This window comes from Protopterus annectens, chromosome 6.part1, assembly GCF_019279795.1.
Source record: "Protopterus annectens isolate FY-2018-M chromosome 6.part1, PAN1.0, whole genome shotgun sequence".
Lineage (NCBI taxonomy): Eukaryota > Metazoa > Chordata > Ceratodontiformes > Protopteridae > Protopterus > Protopterus annectens.
In genome coordinates, this window is record NC_056738.1 from 441177067 (window position 1) to 441199597 (window position 22531).

Here is a 22531-nt window from a genome sequence, read left to right on the forward strand (position 1 = left end):
GATACAGATTCCTAAGAATGCCATTTGGAATAAATTCTGCAAGTGAAGTCTTTCAGTGTGCAATGGAGCAAATTTTTTCAGGTTACCCTTGTGCCATAATATTAGATGATTTATTGGGTTGGAGGCAATGGTGAAGTAGAGCATGACAGAAAACTCAAGAAAGTTGTAGACAGAACACGTGAAATAAACTTGAAGCTCAATCCTCTGAAGTGCAAATTCAGACTTCCAGATGTTACATACGTAGTTCATGAGTTCAGGCTTGAGACCAGTCCTGACCAAGCAAGCAGCTATTCTTGAGATGTCAGCACAAGATAATGTACAAGCTCTACAATGTTTTCTAGGCATGATCAACTAGTTAGACAGGTTTATACCAGACTTCTGTGAGTTAACAGCACCTTTAAGAGAGCTAATGTTCAAAAATGTTGCATGGTCATGGCTGGAACAGCACCAGAAGGCATTTGAAGACCTCAAGCAGAAATTGCCACCCCACCTACCTTAAGATACTATGATGTGAACAAACTAGTTACTCTTTCCTGTGATGCTTCAAAATTTGGTCTTTTCATAGTTATACTTCAAGAAGGCAGATCAGTAGCCTATAAATCTAGAAAACTAAGCCAAACTGAGATGCAGTATGCTCAGATTGAGAAGGAGCTTTTGGCAATAGTATTTACATGTTCTAAGTTTCATGATTATATTTATGGTTGAGCTATTCAGAATGAAACTGACGAATAGGCATTTATGCTGAGCAAAGACCCGACCTGGTAGACTCTGAGGGTGTGGAATATTGGAGGAACCGTAGACATCTTCTTCTGTACAACAATCATCATCACCATCCCAACATTGTTTCTGTGATTCAGACTTCAAATCTAAGAGTGAATCAGACACTGTTTCCATACCAGAATGTGTTCAAAATTCTGATTCCATTCCAGAAAATGTTCCAGACATTCCACAGATCAAACATTTTGCAGAGATAGTTCCAGTTGCTAAATCTAATTCCCAGTTTTATGTCACATGATATGGACGAGTATCAAACGCAGCAATGTGGACTTGATTGTATATATATATATATATATATATATATATATATATATATATATATATATATGTGTGTGTGTGTGTGTGTGTGTGTGTACTTAGTATTGTGTAATGTATGACAAAGAATTACCTGTGATTTCTGCATGCTAAATAGACTCATAGCTTTGTACAATCTATTTCTCAAAGAGAGAGGATGTAGATCAGAATGCAAATGGTGTGCTGTATCTTTAAGAAGCATGTCAAGGATGTAGGTGCACGTAAAATTCCAGACAAGTGTAATCCCTAGTGCCATTTTGTAAGAGCAGCCAGAGTGAGAGCATGCATGGTATATGTTACTTAAGTTAAAGTCAGTAAACTTCTATAGTGATATGTTTATGTAAAAAAAAGCTGCTTAAACAGAACCCACGAAGACTCTTCTATTGTGTCCAAAGTAAAAGAGTGACAACTGGCAACTACATTACCCTTGACATAAATGCTACTCACTGGTATGTGAGTCTTTTTTCTTTTGGTATCTCTGTCATTGAGGAAAGAAATACTAGCTCTATAGCCATTGACCTAGTAGTTTTTTATAGTGGTACTGCTTCAAGAACCTTCATAGAGTAGTCAATAATCACCAGAATCTACAAGTAGCTATGGCTAGATTTAGGTAGTGGACTGACATGAGCCATGATTATCCAGTCAAACAGGACCTCAATAATAGGCATAGCTATCAGAGAACTTCTGAGCCCATAATGTATTGTAGTATTTAAATTTTGGCCACACTGCTCAGAAATTCTCATTGACTTTCGATATACAAGGCCAATAAAACCTTGCTAAAATTTTAGCTTTAATTTTGTCTGTTCCTAATTGTCCTCCCAAACTGTAAATGAGTGCCAATTTCATCACAAGTGTCCTGAAAAGTTTTGGTAATATGATTTGGTGTGGTATTTCTTCACTGTCTTTATTTCTACTTTATAGTAGGTCATTCTTCAGCTCAAAATATGGGTATGGGATGGATGTACATTGCTCATCACTCCTGCTATTCTGGCTGTATTTTCTCTGATCCTGCTTAATGTATCATCCTCTCATTGTGATTTCTTAAAATTACAATAGCTTATCTGCAAATCTGCTAAGTCAAGAACACATTCATCAATGCTCTTGCATGAGGTGGAGTATATAATGTCTTCACTTTAAAGTCCAAAACTTGTTTCCTCACCTATTTCTTCGTCAACAGAAGGCAACTCATGCCAGTGATTTTTTCTGCTTTTTATTTGGCAGTTCTTTGACTTTTACCTTAATAACGTCTGTTTCTTTTTGTATTTTCTGCTGACAGCCTTGTCTGTTATTAGATGTTTGTGTTAGCCTTACAGAAGGAACATATGGCTCTTAAGGTTCCTCTTCTTTCCTCACTGAATTCTTTCCCTTTCTGTAGAAACTTACTTTTCTATATGTATCTTCTTCTTTCTCAAAGTTTATCACTATATATTTTCCCTTTTTCTCTCCTAAGAGGCATTTTAAAGGAATCTTTTAATATTGTCATTAAGGTAAAAAATGATGCAAAGACAGACAAAATATCTGGATAAGAATATAATATTAATTCCACATCACAGCTCATAAGGGGTACTAAGAATTTTCTAATAAGCTACCAGAGAACTTTGGAAAAACAACCTTTTTTAATACCTTAATAGACATTAGGTATAGTATGAGGAACACATGGTATGATACAGTTTTAACAAATCAGAATCTTGCAACTACTCATGCTGTCCATGTGAAAAGTGCATGTATGTGAGAATTTCATTGTTACTTTATTAAATAAGGAAAGTTGAATCCAGTCATATCTTGAACTCAGTTTACCATCTTGCAGTTATACTTGGTGAACTTTTGTACTTGAGCAAACTTCATTAACATGAGTTATGGCTTTTGTCCCTGTGAGTTCTTTATGTTGTTTTCTTAGTACTATCTAGAAGTAGTCCACACAGCTATTTCTTCTCTTAAGTTAATTTAGTAACACAGCTACAGAATTTACGTAAGACAGAGAGGAAACATATGCCAGCTGCTATGCTGTCTGTTACAATGACAGGACAGGAATGCAACAGGCTACAGTTAGATAATTCTGAAATCCATTTATAAGCATTTATAAGCATTCAGAATTATAAAAAAATAACTTAAATTCACTGTATTTTCTATTCACATTATACCCCCCCCCCTTTGACACTCCTTAGGTGTCACCTTTGATCATAGTACAATATTTTGTAGGTTATCAACTACAGTGTTATTACAACTGGCAAACATATATGCTCTGGGGTGCCTTTGTTTTGAAGAAATCATTATGATTGTTTTTGCCATAAAAAGTTCAGCAATACATTTATTTATTTAGTTTAGTTGCATTTGTTTACTGGGATAGTCCACTGGGCCAAAGAACCCATTTTTAGTCGACGCCTGAGGGAAAGCTGCATGGGTAACAAGAAACAGAAAACACAGAAAACATAACAATAGATACAATAACAAGTGCATAACATAAAGGAAATACATTTGGCATAAGTACATTACTGGAGAATATAAAGCAATAGTATGAAATGAAGTAAATACAATTGGAATAAGTTTGTTACAGGGCTATATACAGTTGGTGTAAGTTCATTGGAGGGTTATATACAGCTTATTGATGCATTTTAAATTGAAATGACAACAGAATGACTTGATACAGCATATTACATAAAATTTCTAACAGGTGAAATGAATTACAAATTGACGCATGATTCTACATTGCATACAAATAAGAAGAAAAAGTAAAAGAAAAGTAGAAGAAAGTATAGAATTTGAGTGTGAATGCACGTTTCTAAGATATTACAGATTGGAGAGAGAATGGCAGTAGGTTGGAATTTGAGATACCAGAATTATTGCCTCCTTTATGAAGAGGAAGAATATAGGCTTTTTCCAGATGTTAGGGACATAACATTCTTGGACAGATATGTTTAGAAGTATGGCTATAGGGTAGGCAATAGATTCAGCAGCTAACTTTAAGAATTGGGTAGGTAGATTGTCAGGAGCATTAGGGCATGTTTTGAGCTTAAGCAGTGGTCTTTTTACTGTGGCAATTGGGATGGTTATAAATGTGAATGTATGTGTAGAGTTGATAGAGTGGGAGGGTATATTCGAAGTAGTGTGATTTGGTACTTTAGAAGGAGTAGCAGGCTTCATGGGGTTATGAGATTGGGGAATGGAAGCAGTGATGTGTGGAAGCATTAATAAAGTGAGAATTAAAAGGGTGGCTATTTCTAGTGGAGTTTTGTCAGGATGAGGGAACAGGTTACTATTTGCACTTGGATTTAGTAATGATGTTACATAATTACAGAATTCCTTTGGGGTTGACTTGTATTCATTCTAAAATTTCATATAGGTATTTTTTCTTATTTTTGCTCACTAGTCTTTTTACCCAGTTTCGGAGTTGTTTGAATTTCTGCAGGTTGGGAGGGTTTTTGTTAGCTAGCCATTGTTTCCAGGTCTTTGCATTTCTTTATTAGCTTTAGTCAACCATGGGGCATGATTCACTTTGATGTATTTTAGCTGAACAGGAGTGAAGTTGTTTAGTATATTAACAAATGCTGAATTGAAGTGCTCGGCTGCCTCATCTAGAGGGAGGGTTTTTAGTGCACAGCAGTTAATCTTTTAGGGTATCAATGAAGTTCACAGGGTTGAATATAGTTAGGTTGCTTATTAGTTTTTACTGATGTGGCTTTTAAAATGAGTGGAGAGTGTGGTGAGTAAAGGCAGGGAGATGGTCACTAAGGGAGTTTGGGAGAGTACCTTCTGAAGAGATTTTATTAGGGTCATTGACTAGAATACAATCTAAGATGGGGCCACAGCTATTGTGCTTATTGGATCTGTTTAAGGACATGATGAGCTGAGTGAAGTTGAATATACTGATATTTAAAGAGGGAGTATTAGGGCAAAGATCTAGCCAGTTAATATTTGCGTCACCAAGGATAATTGTTTCATTATTGATATTGTTGGAAATCAATGTGAGAATTTCCTCCAATAAGGGAATGCTGTTTCCTGGGGGTATATGCAGAACTATAATACATATATATTTTTTATAGCTGTTCATGTTGAGGAACGGAATAAGAATTTTGGCAGTGGCAAATTGTGGTATGGGCTTAGTGTATGGTATTATATTATAGGAGGATGGAAATAATAATGCAACACCCCCATCCTTTTTATGGGGTCTGTCAGACCTTATGGTAGCAAAACTGGTTGGGAGAAACTCAGAGTATTTAATATATGGTTTTAGCCAAGTTTCAGTAGCTGCAATGATGTCCAGTTGACTATCGGTGATCCATGCGTGAAAGTGTGGGATTTTATTTATGTGGCTTTGTAAGTTTATTCTGACCATATATAAGGATTTGTGGGAGTTGCTGATGCTGGGTTGAATAAGGTTAAAGACTGGGGGGAGGGGCAGGATTGGGATGGACATCTCCATATAAAGGTAATGTGGTTAGTCTGAAGTAGTAATTCCGAAAAGTGATGTTTTCGAAATGGCTTTGTAAAGTAGGTTTGAAGTTTTGTGGTAGAAATATGTGGTATAAAGATTTGGCTATGGTCTAGTTGGAGTATTTTTATTTTGTGTAGTAGTGAGGATTTTATTTGATAGAGGCTAGGAGATATGTGTGAGTAAATTGCAAACAGGTTAGCTAGGTTAGTTAATGGAGATGCAATTTTTGAGGGCTTGGAGGGTAGTGAAGTGGGATTGAGAGTTGTTAGGTATTGTAAGGAGAGGATGAGTGTAAAGAGGAGTGAGAAAGGAGATGTGATGGTACCACATGAGTACTTGGTAGAAGGGAAGTAATAGTAGATGGGTAGGAAGGTAGTGTAACAGATGGAATAGGTGAGGGTGGAGTGAGGAAAGGTACAGATACAGGCTAATAGGTATAATAGCAAGGTAGTAGGATGGTATAACTATGAGCTAATAGGTATAATAGCAAGCTGGTAGAAGGGAATAGGGAAGAGACTCAAATTGGATAAGGTTATTATGAAGTCTAAGGTAAGTTTGAAGAACAGGTTTATAGTGAGAAGTTGTTTGAGATGGTTTAAGGTAGTTTATTGTGTAATATTTGCAGAGTGGAATATTGAGGGTTATTCAGAAAAGGAGGGAAAAGGGTGTGGGAAGGGGAGGTTAGTTAAGCTAGTTAGGTGGATTGTATAGAGTAGTGGCAGAGGTGGATGTGTATTATTTGTTAAGGTTAATTGGTGGGAGGGGATTATTTAGAATAAGTTTAGGAGCATTAGGGGTGGGTGGGATTTGGTGGCAGGGTAGGGGAGCAGTGAGACCCTGAGTATAGTGAGGGTGGATGGAGCGGGTTGGACCAAATCATCATGACAGGCTGAAAAATAAACTATCAGTGTGCAGTGAGTAGTGGCAGAGGGAATTTACTGTTCTATTTTAGATGGGGTAAAAAACAGATAAATAAAGCTTATCATTAGGCTAGATATAGGTAGGGAAAAAATCCAGAAGTGTCAGGTGGTTAGAATTCAAAAACATTGCTGGTGGGATAGAATAGCATCACAAAAGGGGCTATGAAAAATGAAAAAGGGATGAACGATGGCAGGAGTTTAGGCTCAGTGGTGTGCTTGCACAAAGTTAGTTACAGTGGTGAGAGAAATTATAGAGGTACATTAGCAGTTGTAGTAGTTGTAGTCTGGTACTGGCTGAGTTGAGGAGGTTTCACTCACTTTGAGCTGGGGAGAGTGAATTCCACATTGAAGATTTAGTTACTATTATTAGAAAAAGGGGGAATGAAAGGAGATTATATATGCAAGCGGTATGAATTGTGTGGGTTTCAAAGACAGCTAGTGTATAGAAATATAAGGAGACTTTAAGATGTAGTGTAAGGTAAGCAGATGGTAATGGTTAAAAAAGTAACAATAAAGTGTACAATAAATTTAGCTAGCAGAATAATTTAGTCAACAACACCCATTACATCAGGTAGTAAAAAAAAAACAGTGACCACAAGGTTTAAGGCATTTTAGGGCTAGAAATGAAAGCAAAAGCTCTAAGATAAATACTGCGTACAATTAGGTATTCAGCAAAGTAAAGCATAAAATGGCATCAAACATTTAGTAACACAATTGTCCAAATGGAGCAGTGGTTAATTACTGCTCAGCTGACTGCAAGGGTCGTTTCCCAGATAGCTACTCTGTGAATCCGTTTTAGGCAAACAATTAAGACTGTATAACTACATGGATGTCAAGTATTATGTTGCTTCTGGCTAGAGTTACATCTGCTTAAAGTATAATAACAGTAGTACTTCCCAGTTAAAAAAAATGCATGACCAAGCACATACAGGTTATTCACTGGGTATCTATTAGATTAATAAACATAGAGTATGCTGCTGTGAAGTCAATATCAATGTTTCACAGCCAAAAGCAAGTAGTGGCAGTACCGTTGTATTTTAATAGTCACAACTGGAGTCTTTTCCCTGATTTTGCATATAATTCCCATAGCTGAAGTTTACCACTGTTTTAGCACACCACCGGGACCCAAATAAGTGAAGAGAAGAGGCAGAAATGAATGCGCTAAACACAAGCAAAGACATTTAAATGCTGCAAGGCATGCTGGGAGTAGAAAATGAAAGCAAACACTTGCAGAAAACTAGCAGGAAGTCCACCAGTTTTATTTACCCCTGCATGCTAAATCATCATGACAGGCTGGAAAAGAAACAACCAGTGTGGCTTGAGTAGTGGCAGAAACAATTTACTGTTGTATTTTAGATGGGGTAAAATAGAAAAATAGGCCATATTATTATGCTAGTTATAGGTAGGGAAAAATTCCAGAGAAGTCAGATGGTTAGAATTCAAAAAAAAATGTTGGTGGGATAGAATAGAAGCCAAAAGGGGCTATGAAGAATGGAAAAAGGAAAGAAAGATGGCAGGGGGTTAGGCACGGTGGTGTGCTTGCAGCCACACAGACAAAGTTAATTACAGTGGTGAGAGAAATTATAGTCATACATTAGCAGATGTATTAGGTGTAGTCTGGTTTTTGCTGAGTTCTGGAGGTTTCAGTCACTTCAAGCTAGGCAGGGTGAATTCCGAACTGAAGATTTAGTTACTATTACAAAATTAGCAGTTGTAGTAGTTGTAGTTTGGTATTGGCTGTGTTGAGGAGGTTTCAGTCACTTCGGCTGGGCAGGGTGAATTTCACACTGAAAATTTAGTTATTGTTCCAGCCTTTGTAATTTAATAGTGTGATTGGAGCCTTTTCCACTGATTTTGCTTATAATTCCCAAAGCTGAAGTTTAACTCTGTTTTAGTACACCACCAAGATGCAAATGAGTGAAGAGAAAGTAATAGACCAGAAAAGATATTTTAATCAATGAATATACTGAAACTATAAGACAAGTTACAATTACTATTACAAGCTCTGAAAAATATTAGTTCCTATATTTCCAAACACACTTCCTAACCAGCCAAATAATGTCCATTTTGTTTTAGTTCTGTTTCGATTTTTAGCAGGCTCCTCCATGCAGTCTAGTAATTTTACTTATTCATCATGGAAATCAGAAATATAAGAGCAACGGAGCTACCCCAATTGCCTGCAGACCCTCCATTTAGAAGCCACTATCATATTCTAGGCTAATCTGTTTTGCAACACCACTGCCCTCATTTTAGTCATTTCTCAGTTGGTCATACAAATCTGTTGAACAGTTTTATTAGTCACTTCAGTGATTACATGTGATAAAGCATTCAGTTCAGCTACGGTTCTATAAATACCATAATGAGGGAAAAAGAGAGTCAGTGTCTGTTCAGCTGGGCATAGTGATCTTTTGTTTCTCGATTGACTAGTTGGTGGAGACCACAAATGATGGCTGGATGGATGGATGGGGTAATGTAACCCACCTAGCAGCACCTGGACCAGTTATTGGAGAGCCAGCGATAGTCTTGGTCAACACAAATGTAATGATGATTAGTTAAACATACTCATACCTTGTCCCCAGCTAAATGATATTAGTTTGAGTTCATTAAAAACAGGTTCACATTGCATTTTCTGTAGTCTACCCAAATGTTATATCATCTTGCATAGAAGGGTTTTCCTGGAGTGGATACTGCTATGTGAAAATATACCCTTTTCAAAAAAGATGAAACATTATGCCAAGACAGGTTTTTCTCAAACAACCTTTGTTCAAAACTCATTTGGAGTGCTGGAACCAGAATCATAGGAATGCTTCCTAGGCACAGATGGACAGACCTAGCAGTTGCTGATATTAAGATTTGCTGCATATTGTTCAAGTACATGCTGTTTTAAAATATAACAAATATTTTTTAGTATTTTTAACATCATTGTTACTAATTGGTATGTTTTGTCATTTCCTGTATATGGTAATCAATTAATTGTAAAAGGAAGGGGTAGGTATGTAAGTGCTGTTTCTGAAGAAGTTCACAGTATTAAAAAGTGAATGAAATTGCTAATCCATAATGTCCAAGTTTGGTTTTTTGGATTTAAGTTTACAGCTGGGTGTTCCATATTGTTCAAGTACTTACAGAAGGAGGTTTGCCTTCATCTCGGCTGGAGGAAGAGTCAGCACGGTCACGAGCAGGCAACTTGTTATCCTTGATCTCTGTGGATACCAGGCAGGTCTTCTTGCAGGGGAAAGCATGGATCCAAGTTGGTAGAAGAACAAGTTATGGCCCTTTGTACCTGGCCTCCAGGGAGGATTTTTGATTAAAGACTTTAACAAAAAAAAAATCCCCAGGCTCTAGATTATGGCAGGGTGGTGCTGAAGGTTGGGGAAGGGCTTTATGAGTCTATCAGGGCAAAATCTGTAAAACAGAAATAAGTTTTAAACAAAAATTCAACAATTCATCATCAGTTAATGTAAGCTCCACATTTTGAATGGGTGGAACAGATGGCATTCGCATGGGATGACCCATAAGAATTTCATGTGGACTGAGTTTTCTTTTTCAATTTACTTTCCTCTTATACTCATGAGAACTAAAGTCAGTGCATTAGGCCACTTTAGACCACTCTCTTCACATATTTTTCCCAGCCTAAACTTGATAGTCTTATTAATGTACTCTAGTCTGACACTATTTCTTTATGATCTCAGCAGTAAAGTGTGTGCTCCTGTCAGAATTAATAGTGTGAGGTACCGCAAACCTTGATACAAATTATTTTAACAGTTTTTTTGATACATTGTCTGTGTTATTTTTAGCACATGGTCAAGCTTCTACCCAGGACTAAAATCTATTAAAAGTTGCTGCATTGCTTGATTTACAAATGGCCTCCAAGGGGATGGTGGAGTGGAATCTTTAGTATTAACACTAGGAAAAACATTATAAGGCAGACAAATTCCACAGTTCTGTACATGATGCTGAATGAGAGAATGAGAAGATGGAGCAAAGCAGTCGCAATATATGTTAAACTATTATTTCCTATATAGTGAATGATACAATATTACCAGCCAAGGCAATATAGACTGAGATACCACAATGTGTCCATCAGAATGTCACCATATCAAATCATTAGACTTCAGGCATCCTGATTTAATCCATTTTTCTTTCTCATTTTTGATGCCTCATCCTGAAGAGCAATTACTGTATTAGAATTAAATACAAGGTTACAAAGCGTTTCAGATAACCATCATCACAGAAATTAGAAGACTGTTTAACCTAGCAACTTGCTTTGCTGCTCTTTCAGCTAGATTATTAGCCCTTGACAGCATGTCACTTCCTTTACTATGTGCTTGCAGTTTCATGACTGCTACCTGCTTATGCAGCAAAATAGAGTTAAACAGTTATTTAACATAGTAGCCATTTTTAATTTCCATGCCTGCTGATATCAAGAACCCATGCTGTTTCCATAGTTCCGCAAAATCAATGACCACCCCAAATGCATAACTTCTGTCCATGTAAATGTTCATTACTTTGTCTCTAGCAAATTCACATGCCTTAGCAGGGGCTACTAATTCAGTGACTTGAGTTGAAGTGACCCATTCAAGTATTTTTTGTATCATCAGAGCACTATCAGTATAAACAGCAATTTCAATAACCAGGCATCTGTTTTCATTCCTGCCACAGGATCTATCTGCAAAGCTCTAGTTCAGTATTTTAACTTGGGACATCAGACTGGTCGTTCCTAGGAGAAAGCAAATGGTTAGAAACACTGTTGTTCTCCCTCCTCTGCAGTTGGTAACAGAAATGCAAGCTTCAAAACTAGACACTAAGAAATTCTGACATTCGGGTCTGAAATCACTAGCAACTCATATTTTGTCAGCCTTCAAGGAGAGAAATGCTGTGTTTTTGTTTCTAGTAAAAGGGCAGCCACTGCACATGGGACTGCAGTTCTAAGTTCATGTTGTAGAACAATTGGAACAATGTGTTGTTCCATCTGGAAGATGCAATAGCTGCTGTCAGGCAAGGTGGCAATCTTTTAGTTACTGGATCCAGTTCCAAAGGTCAGTGATATTCCCCATGCTTTTGTGTAAACATTCATGCTTCAAACCCAAGTTTTTCATGACAGAAAATCATGAATGGCTTTTTATAATCTGGTAAACTTAAATCAGGAGCACTTGCTAAAGCTTCCTTAAACAGAATAAACAAATTTCTCCCCACTGCAAGGGTTCTGGTGTATTTTGTTTTAGCAGGTTTGTCTGTGGCTTTGCTAGCAGTACATAATTTGAAATCCATTGCCTACAATACAGTGCCATACCTAAGAAAGATCTAATCTGTTTATGGGTGACAGTATGTGGTGTAGCAGTTACTGCCTTGACAAGTGAAGATATTTATCTAGTTCCTTGTGATATTATATGACCCAGATACTTTAGCTTTGGTGACCAAAGCTGTAATATTTCTCATGACACCTTATGATATTTTTCTGCTAGTTTAGTTAACAGGAAAATAGTATCCAGTTGGCAGTGCTGCAGAGTGTCTGATGCTGTACACATTGCACTAATACGTGTATCTGATGCTGTACACATTGCACTAATATGTGTGTCTGATGCTGTACACATTGCAGTAATACGTGTGTCTGATGCTGTACACATTGCACTAATACGTGTGTCTGATGCTGTACACATTGCACTAATACGTGTGTCTGATGCTGTACACATTGCACTAATACGTGTGTATGATGCTGTACACATTGCAGTAATACTAACTGGTATGGAAACTGTACACCTTCCAAGTCCCTCTTTACGATTTCTGAAAATATGGATGGAAATTCAGTATAGCCATGAGGTACCTTTCCCACTTGCACTGTTCTCTGTTACTATATGATTTATCAGGCCAAAATACCTTTCAAATACTAATTTAAGCCTATATGACTTTCTAGGAGATTCACCTTTATTTTGCTTGCAACCAGTTATTTTAGTCCTGTTTGTCCTTTTAGGGCACACCTTACTGATCGCCTCTAACAGTTCTTCCCTTTTCCTCTTTCTACTATTAATACTGATTACCTCTTATAGTTACATTTGGACCTATCCCTGCTTCCTTAACCAGTTTTCCATAAATTTCAGGAGTAACTGATCATTTTAATAACTTGCACAGATCTGCCAGAAATAGGTCATTGCATTCAATAATAGTATTGATTTCTTCCCTAAATTTCACAGGTGTTCTATTGTTTTTATTGAAATCGTTAATAATGAGGTATAAGTCTGTTAGGGACTTAGGACAATAGAGACAAATTGTTTCACCTCCTCTACCTGTTAGGATTTGCCTAAGGGGCGCCTATGTTATATTTTCTTTTTTTTTTCTTTATTACTATTTTGTGTCAGTTCCTCATTCATTTTATATTTCTCCTGTTGTACTTTAGTTTGCAAAATAAGTATTGACAGAGTGTTGCTGTGTCTTCTCTCAGCCCTGTCACTCATCTACTTTATTCTCCTGTCCCTTTTCTTCTACTGTCTCTTACTTGGGACTACTTCTATCAGCAGGGAGGGCAGTACAAAGTGTATTAATGTCACCTTCAAAGAAAGTGGGTGGAGGGGACAAAGGTGGATAATCATCTTCAGAAGTATCCTCCTCTTAGATAGATATAATGCTCCTAGATATTACTGGGCAATGGGATCCCATATTTCTTTTCCTGTCATGGTCTTAAGATCTTTACTTGTTGCAACAGTTTTAACTTTGTATCTTTTAACCCATGTAATGCAGAGTCCTTGTCTCTTTTAAAAGCTTCACTATCTATGTGTCAGGTATCTATCTATGAACAATCGTTAAAAGCATTCCACTGATCTTTTTTTTTTCTCTCTAAAGATTCTTTAAAATTAATTAGTGTGATCAAAAGTCCCAGTTGGAGAAATGAAAAGCAGAGTCTCCTCTACCTTCAACTTAATGCCCCATAATGATTACACATATAGTATGCTGGAGTACCCTTAGGAGGGGTAGGAATCTTACTTCCCCTGCATCCTATAATTTCCCAGTCTCACAAACACACAGATAAGGCATAGTTTTCTCTGCCTTATAGCCAGAACCACCCTGCTATGAATTGATGTTAATGCACCAAACACTAATGCTGTAGCAGATTGCATGCATTTCTTCCTTTTTTTCCTTATTTTGTTGCAGGTAAGGTAAGATAATATCCTTATGCCTTAAATTCTAATACCAATATACCTAAAGCAGTTGTACAGCCAGATAAGAATATCAGCCTGAGAAGCAAAGTACAAAAGAAACCTGAGGTGTAAGTAAAAACACTTACTTGTTATGGGTGCCCTTTTTTCATCAGGAAACTTTCTGCACTTAAGGCAACTAGCTGCTGCTGCTGCAACCTATGGTTCAAATCCGTGTCATGGCACCATCTGTTAAGGTAAGAAATAATGCAAAGGCAAGCAGACAGAATATCTGGCTACACAAATATAATATTAACTACAAATTACAACTCATGAGGGAGTCCAATAATTTTCTAACATGATCCCACAGAACTTTGGCAAAACAATCCTTTTTATACCCTGAAAGACATTAGGTATACTATAAGGCACACATGGTATGATACAGTTTCAGCAAATCAGAATCTTACAATTACTCATGCTTGTTCATGTGAAAAGTACATTTATGTGAGCATGTCATTGTTCTTTTATTAAACAAGGTAAGCTGAATCTGGTCACATCTTGAGTACTGTTTACCACCTTACAGTCATACTTACTGGACTTCTGTACTTGAGAAAACTTCATTAGGATAAGGTATGGTATAGGCCCCTCTGATATCTACATGTTCTTTTAGCTCTATTGACTTTATCTAAGTAGCACTATTTCTTCCCATAATTTAATTTAGTATCCCAGATACAAAATTTGCCTAAGACAGAGAAAGAACATATGCCAGTTGCTCTGCTGTCTATTACACTATCAGGAAAATGTAACATTTCATCTCAGGCTGCAGTTAGTGTTTTCTGAAATACATCTGTAAACATTCAGACTTACAGAATATGAAAAAGTACTTACACACCCATGGCCTATTGAATACTTCCATACATAACATCGGCGGAGTATGCATCCAAGGTATGTTTTGAAAAAGGACCAACTGTACAACTACAAATGTGGTGTATTTGTATTCGCTGCGCCCCATGCAACGCCTTTCTATGTAGGTAAGACGCAAAAAACAGCTTAGGGCATCATCAGGAACATGTTTATAGTATTAGGATTTGGGTCCGATAAAACCCACTTGCTAAACATGTTAAAAGTATGGGTGCTGAACATTATTTTGTTTTCAGATATTAGAGGTGGGGATGTAGATGCTCATTTACAGAGGCTGAGCTGAGCTTAGATGGATAGTCAGAGAGAGAATAAGAAGCCCTGGGACTAAATGAAAAAACACAAAAGAAACCAAAAAAAAAGAGAGACTTTTTAGGCATTAGTTTTATTTATCACATGTTTTTATATATTCTTTATATGTTTTTATATATTTTTTATATATTTAGGGTACTGTATGTTTCAAATGTTTTAGTGTGGATTGTGACTCTATGCATGTATAAGTTATAATGAATGTATATCATTTTAAATGAATCAATGATGCAGTATTTAGCATATTTAATTAACTAATTTCAAACCTATCAGCTTTGTTTTCTATATATTTAAATGATGTTTTTCAATGGCAGCTTTTAGTTTGTTTTTTTTTTTTTTGAAAGCCGCTAACTTTGCTAGCTGAATAAATAACTTTTTATACCCTACTGGAATTGGAATTCATAATTGAAGCGACAGAGACTGTGGATATTTCAGGCTGTTGTCTCTACCTGCATGTGGACACTTTATATTTTATCAGTATTTTTATACTTGGATGCAGGAGAGTTAATCCCTTTATTGGTTTGCTGTGCTTTGATTTGTTTTATATATATATATATATATATATATATATATATACACGCATATACATTCTATAATGTGTTTTTCTTCCTATTCCCATTGCAATGTTCTGTATCATGCACTAAGGGTTCCACCTTGTCAGTCTCTGTAGTGGCTGATCTAGGTAATACAAGGATTCTTCTCTTTCATTTTCTGTAGAGACTTCTTTTTCTAAAGTAACAACTGGAGTTTTCTGTTAATACACACTTTGTTTTCTTCTAATGTTTCTACACCTATCCCTTCGACTTTGTCATGAATGCGTATTTTTGACAGTGTATCATAAAATTCCATATGTACATTTTTTCTTTAATCATAGTGTACCAGGCTACTGTTGCTCTCTCACACTCTTACTATGAATATATTCCAGATTATGTGTACTAATAGTAAGCCAAGCTTCCCCATTATCACTAATAACATCTTTATCAAGAAAGTGTTAGGTTGCTTTTGCCCTGTTCCACTACTATCAGGAATATATTCAGAACTGTGAGTTCTTAATAGTGTATCTGCTTACTGATTCTGCCCTTCCTCATTCTTATCAAGAATATATTCAGAGCTCTGTGTTCTTAATGGTATCTCAGGCTGTTGCTTCTGCTCTTCTGTATTCTGATTGAAGTATATTCTGTGTCTAGAGTATATACATTTAACAAGGCATCATGTCGTTTTTCTGCCTTACCCCTTACTCCTCGTTCTTAGTAGACATATATACAGGCAAAGGAGCATCTAACTGAGTGTACTACCTCATCCCCACAGTTAGGATATTGTCTTAAACTCTGAAAACTCTGTCCTATTACATCATCCATTAAGTCAGGAGTTAAAAGCCACAAGCTGCAGCATGTTGCCTAGCAATGCCTAAATGCATGCATATTATAGGAAATAATTTCTTATCTTTCTGAATACATATCACTTCAGCCTTTCTGTATCATAGATTTTATGATTGCTGATGTAAGATTCCTTAATAAGTCCAATCATGTGCCCAGGATCTAGTACTCCCTTCAGTTCTTTCACATTTGCCAATACAGTGTATTTATGGGTATGTAGGTGATTACTAGGCTAACATTCCTAGCAGATATTTCTTAGCTTAGCTATTTTTGTAAATGACAGAATAAATTACCCAGGACCATCCAGTTGGGTTTAGGTGGCAGAGTATTTCCAAGTTGCCTCTGTCCAGTAGAAGCACAGGTGGCAGTCCATTGATAAATTTCCAGTTTCCTAACTAAATTAGTTGTAGCATAGGTTCATAGTTGTGTACTGGGGTAGTGGCTCTGGAGCCTTTACAAGCCTAGCCCATAGAATTAGTCTGGCATCATGCCACCCAACCTTAGTTCTCAGTGCCTCTGTCAAGTAGAACCACTGGAGTGATCCCCGGGGTGAGTTTTCTATTGCCCAACAACTCACCAACATTTCTGTTGAAGAGGGACAGTGAGGTGCTCAGTTTGACATGTATGGGGAGTCTATTCCATAGCATGGGAAGTCTCTGGGTTATGAACCTGTCCCTCCAGCATATTTTGTTGATTGTAGTAATGAGGTTGAGGTCTCTAGAGCATGTGGTGCGGAGGGATTGGGATTTCTTTAGATGTAGCATTGCTAACAGAGCTGGATCAAACATGGCTCTGTAAGTCAAGCAGAGATCGCCTCTAAGTAGGTGATGTGAGACAGAGAATAGTTGGAGTTTTTTGAGTCTGTCCATATAGGACAGGTGTTTAACGCCTAGAATCCTCTTTATGAGGTACTTTTGTGGCCTCTCCAGCTGTTGCAGGTGTCTAGTGAGGTACATCCCAAATGGGGCATTGTACTCAATGATTGGCCTAATGAGGGAAGAGTAGAGGAAGACAATAACCTCTTTCTTCCTGGATGCAAAACCCTTAGTAATGAGATGTGCCACATAGAAGGACTTTCTGACCACAATGGCAATATGGTGGTCGAAAGCGAGGTTGCTGTCAACCTGTGTTCCCAGATCTCTTAAAATGGCTTCTGTGTTCAGTGGACTACCATTGATCTGGTAATTCATGGGAACTGGGTTTTTACCAAAGGGGATGACTGCACATTTTTTGGCATTGAGCTTAAGGCCATGGTTCTGACACCAGTCATTGGTCTCAGTGAGGCCTTTCTGTAGGATGTCAGCATCACTTGGGGAGTTAATAATAGCTCTCAACTTGCAATTGTCTGTGAACTTTGTCAGCCAGAGTCCCTTTGTGTTGGCCTGGTCTTCAGGGAAGTATATACCAAACAGGAGAGGACCCAGGACTGACCCCTGTGGGACTCCACTTGTGACTGGTCGGCAGTCTGACTTGGAGTCATCTACTTTCACACTGTGGGTTCTATCTGTGAGCCAGTTTTCAACCCACCTAGTGATATAGGGGTTGATGCCTAGCTTACTGAGTTTTTCTATGATTCCTGAGTGGGGAATGGTATCAAAGGCCTTGGTCAGATCAAGGTAGGCTGTGTGAGCCACCTTGCCTTCATGCACAGCTCTGGTGACTGACTCAAAGAAGTCAACCAAGTTGAGCAGGCATGATCTACCCTTCATAAAACAAAACTGTGTAGGATCCAGAGTGTGGAGATTCCCTATATCCTTGTTTATTAGGTCCATGATGATGTGTTCCATAGCTTTGCATATCAGACTCGTTGGGCTAATGGAGTGATAGTTCCCAGGGTCTGTAGTCACTCCTCCTTTGTGGAGAGGGATGACTATAGCACATAATCAGTCCTTGCAAGTCTTGAACCCAGGACCCTATACACCATTGCCACAGTAATTTACCACTAAGTCATCTGAGCTACAAAACCATCAGTCCCAAGTCTAGAATCCTGGACCCTGTATACTAGAGTCAGAGCAATATGCCACTACATAATGGTCTGACTTTATAGGTCTAGTAAAATTATATCACATTCCTTCAGTACATATATATTAACATGTTGCTTGGAAAATACATTTCTGAAAAGCAAAACATTTACATTTTCAATTGTAACAGGTTGGTACCTGCATTAAATGTTTAAAAACTCCATACAGATGCAATATACAAAGAGATTAATTTTAAAATGCAGTTCAGAAATCTGAGATGCTGGCAAAGAAGGATAGATATGCTCATCTGAGGAAGAAGGTGCACACTTGAGTGCACCTTGCAGTTGATTCCAGGCAAAGCCTGAGGACACATATTGTCCTAAGGGAAATCAGTGGGGGAGGGGGGCATTGGCTGAGTTGCCATGGAGGTAGGATGATATGCCAGAATGTCCCTATTGTGTGCCTATTCCCAGATGTTAGCAAGTACATGCCAGGTAGGTCATTAAGGCATAAAATAAAAACACTCATTGGCAACACTAACAGCACTAGGAGCCTTAATCTCCTTACTGGCTCTAAACATGGGTCAGAGCAAGTCTGAGGGAGGTAAGGGGTGCTTGGTAGACAAAGAGAAAACCTGGTGGCAGCCGATGGCCATCATGGTCTACTGTGAGGTGCAAAATGACATCACTGCAAAACAATCTTTACCAAATTAACTACACATTTACTAAAAGTCTAAACATTCTTACCTTGTAAACTTTCTTGATTATGAAATCAGTGCAAATTATATTTTTTTATCTATGAAATGATTTTGTATATCTGATATGAATGTGTTGTTTTTAGGAAACAGCTTCATGATGTCACTGTCATACATCATGAAAACAGTGTTGTTTAGAAAGTAGACTGAAAATTTGTTATCAGAATTTAAAAAGATATGATAGCCATGGCATAGAACTGAAACAACTGATAAAATATTTTCATATCAGAAAACCCAAGTAAACTGGACTACATAATTAATTTCAATTCACATACAGTTAATACTGACAGTGGGAAAAATTGCAAGAAATGTACTGTTTTGAAATATAATACTGGGATACTATACCCCCTTGAGTGCCATATCTATTACTATTATGATTTTTAATTGCAGTTCTAGAAGCCAATAGTGTAGTTGGAGGACATCTTAGAGAGAAAGGTTAAATGGGCTATATTAACAATGCAAAGAATGACTCGAACAGCAATGCCATGTTCGTTTTAGCAATAAACTGTTCCGGTACACCACATGTATCAGTTTACTTTTTAATTAGCAAAATGAAGCATGACGTAAGAGTGACAGTTCATAGAAAGAAATAATGAAGGAAGGCAGACTCTCTTCAAGAGCTGAAGATAATGAAGAGCAAGCTGCTAAGTAAATAGGAACTCTTTTTCCACAAATGAAAGATTGACATGATTTCTCACAGGAATACTCAACCATTTTAAGTATATTCAGTGACAGTCCCTGACATCATTAAAAAAGAACTGTACAGAAGTATTTAATTACTGTCAATAATTCTAAGAACTGCAGTATTCTTCACTACTCTGTCCCAGTGTATTGCTGGGGCCTGTACTACTGAAAGTGAAAGTCTGTGTGAGTGGTATCCAACCGCTTCGCATACAGGCAGCAGTCACGAAACCCAGATTAATTCTTAATTTTGTAATTTGTTTTCCAAGGATCATTCAGGTAAGATTCAGCATCTCATTTACATTACGGTCCCTATTATGTTCACATACAGTCAGAAAAGACTAATGTGCCGAGCTAAATGTATTAGATTATACTGGGAATAAACTCATAGACAGCTGACCTCACACAGATGACACCATTCACATTACCCATACCATTTAAACTTTCCATAAAAAGAAACAACTGAAAAATGATGAATACTGTATTAGAGATGCAAAATAAATTTGTGGATGACCAGCTTGGACCTTAATCAGTTTGTTTTGCAGATAAGGAAATGCATAGTCGTACAGAGCAGCAAAATCAGCTGAAGCAACTGATATTATCTTTTACTGTTGCAGATCATTTTTATGGTAAAGAAGCATATTTCCTGTTACTATTTCACTGTTTTATAATAGGCTTATAGGTTTTTGCTTACATAAAATATGTCCATTGCATTGTATTTGACATTCCACTACAACTCTGGCAAAACTTTTAAAGTGTATGTCATGCGCTGCAACAAAATTACCGTTTTATTGCTTAGATGATATTTCAATTAACTACCAGAAATGGTTATTAAACTGTTTTAGCTATTGCTTCTGTAAAATATAAGGTTGCATCTCATCTCATTCATAACAATAGTGAAATAACTGGTAATTTAAAGGGCTGTTTGGGTTTTGTTTCAGGCTGAGGAACCGCCAACCAATAAAGATTGACAGCAAACATTACTCAGTAGAAGGGGAAAATGGATCATGTACCTTGTATATCATTGCAGTACAAAAGGTTGACTCAGGAGTGTATGGATGTAAAGCAATAAATGAATACGGAACAAAACAATGTGAAGCAAAACTGGAGGTGAAAGGTAAGGCTTAATCAGATGCAGGGATTGATAAAACATGAAAGGTGAAATGGTATAGGAACTATATACGAGATGTGTTACAGCATTGTTATACATAGTATCTCCTTATTAACATAAAAGTTATCATATGTGTTAGAAGTAGTGAGGAAGAATTAACAGATAACCTACCAGACTGAAAATTCTGTTCTTATGTTTCTTGTGTTTTATTCTTCATTCAGTAACTGTGACCTCCTGCAAAGATGAGCAGGTGTATTCCTACCAACCTAATTACATGACCCTGAGGGTCAGAGTCTTTGATTTTGCTGTGGAGTCTGCATGTCCTCCCTGCAGTCGAGTGTCCTCAGAAAGACATGCGTGAATGGGCGTGCCTTCGCTGAAGGTTGGGAGTCGGGCTGGCAACTCGGCACTATATAAAAATCGACTGCCAATCATTAGCGGACCGGAGTTCCGCTGTGGCGACCCTACCCGGGAAAAGCCAAAAAGACAAACAACAACTAATAGTATCTCTTTATTGGTAAAATGTACTTAAATGCATCACACAAAGTGAATGCAAAGTGCTTATTGACATGGACAAAATAACCTTTACATGATGACCATAAAGCTTGAAAACTCAAATATACCTGACTTTATCAAGAAATAAAAAAATTATAATGAACAGTTTATGGGCACTAAAGAAGTTACACTACAATGTGGATCATTTGGGTACTAAAACAATAAATGCATCATTTTCTGCATTTTCTGGTAGTCTGTATTTAAAGGAGGTACATAGTGATTGAATCAATGTATATCTTGCTTCTGCATCCTACACACACACACACACACACACACACACACACACACACACACACACACACACACACTTTTTTTGTTGTTGTTGTTCTGTATATGAAAAGGAATACAGGCCCTGAAGAACATTTCAGTTATGCAGATGTATCTCCATTCAAGATGTGACAGTTGATGGTATTTTTGTAACACTGGAATGAAAAATAATACTGAAGTTAAACTGGTATCTATTATTTAACATAGCTATTTTGAAGACATTGCCACAAAATATTACTGTAGATATATCTTTCTATGAGGATAATGGTATTTATTATAGGGTATATATCTAAATTACACAGCAAGTAGTCTTAGGACAGATTATTCTAGGAACTGTGTAATCCACTATGTTTTGCAGAATGCATACATTCTTGATGAGGTCATACAAAATGAATTTTGGAATAAACATTACATGTGCATGTTTCCAAATGTTTTACAGTAAGCATACAAATACTAATTCATAACTATAAAAAGAGTGTCATAAAGCCTCCATATGTAAATAATAAAATAGAAGATATATTACACTGTAGTAATTTTCTTGTCAACAATTTTTATGACAGTGAGTAATGTAGTAAATACCATATGCATAAAGTGAATTCAGTTGGATTAAGCTTTTTTTTAAATCAGTTGATTATAGATGTGTTATGTCTTAGTTAATGTCTATGGTATTCCATTTAAAAGATGCCAAAATAGGAAGTCTGTTTGTTAATTGATTCTAACTGGGCAGATGTACTAATCTAGTTGTCCAACCTTTCACTTCCCTTTATTTCTATCTGCTCCGAGAAGGCTTGAAGCTCTCCATAGGAGTGTGTTTCATTGACATTTTTTCAGTGCATTCCAGGGTCAGTTTCTTCTCTGTGAATTAGCAGGGAACTGAATGTGCTCTTCCCCAGGAATCTGCTTACTTTCTGCAGCAACTACTTTCCATTGTTCATGCATTACATTTCACAGCATGTGCTTCCATTCCCTTTTTTCCTCCAGTATGAGCAATCTCAGTGGATAAACCTTTTTTTATGCTAAATGTCATTGTTCCCCATGCTATCTTTTTA

At 37.1% G+C, this 22531-nt stretch overlaps 1 protein-coding gene across 2 annotated transcripts in view; it reads left to right on the forward strand.

The window, feature by feature from the left end:
- SPEG (striated muscle enriched protein kinase) overlaps window positions 1-22531 on the forward strand; it is a 2687905-nt gene that overhangs the window by 1727767 nt on the left and 937607 nt on the right. For both annotated transcript variants that reach the window (XM_044075871.1, XM_044075873.1), the window contains one exon: window positions 20491-20666. In XM_044075871.1, the coding sequence (XP_043931806.1) occupies window positions 20491-20666 (176 nt within the window). The remainder of the gene's footprint in view (window positions 1-20490; window positions 20667-22531) is intronic.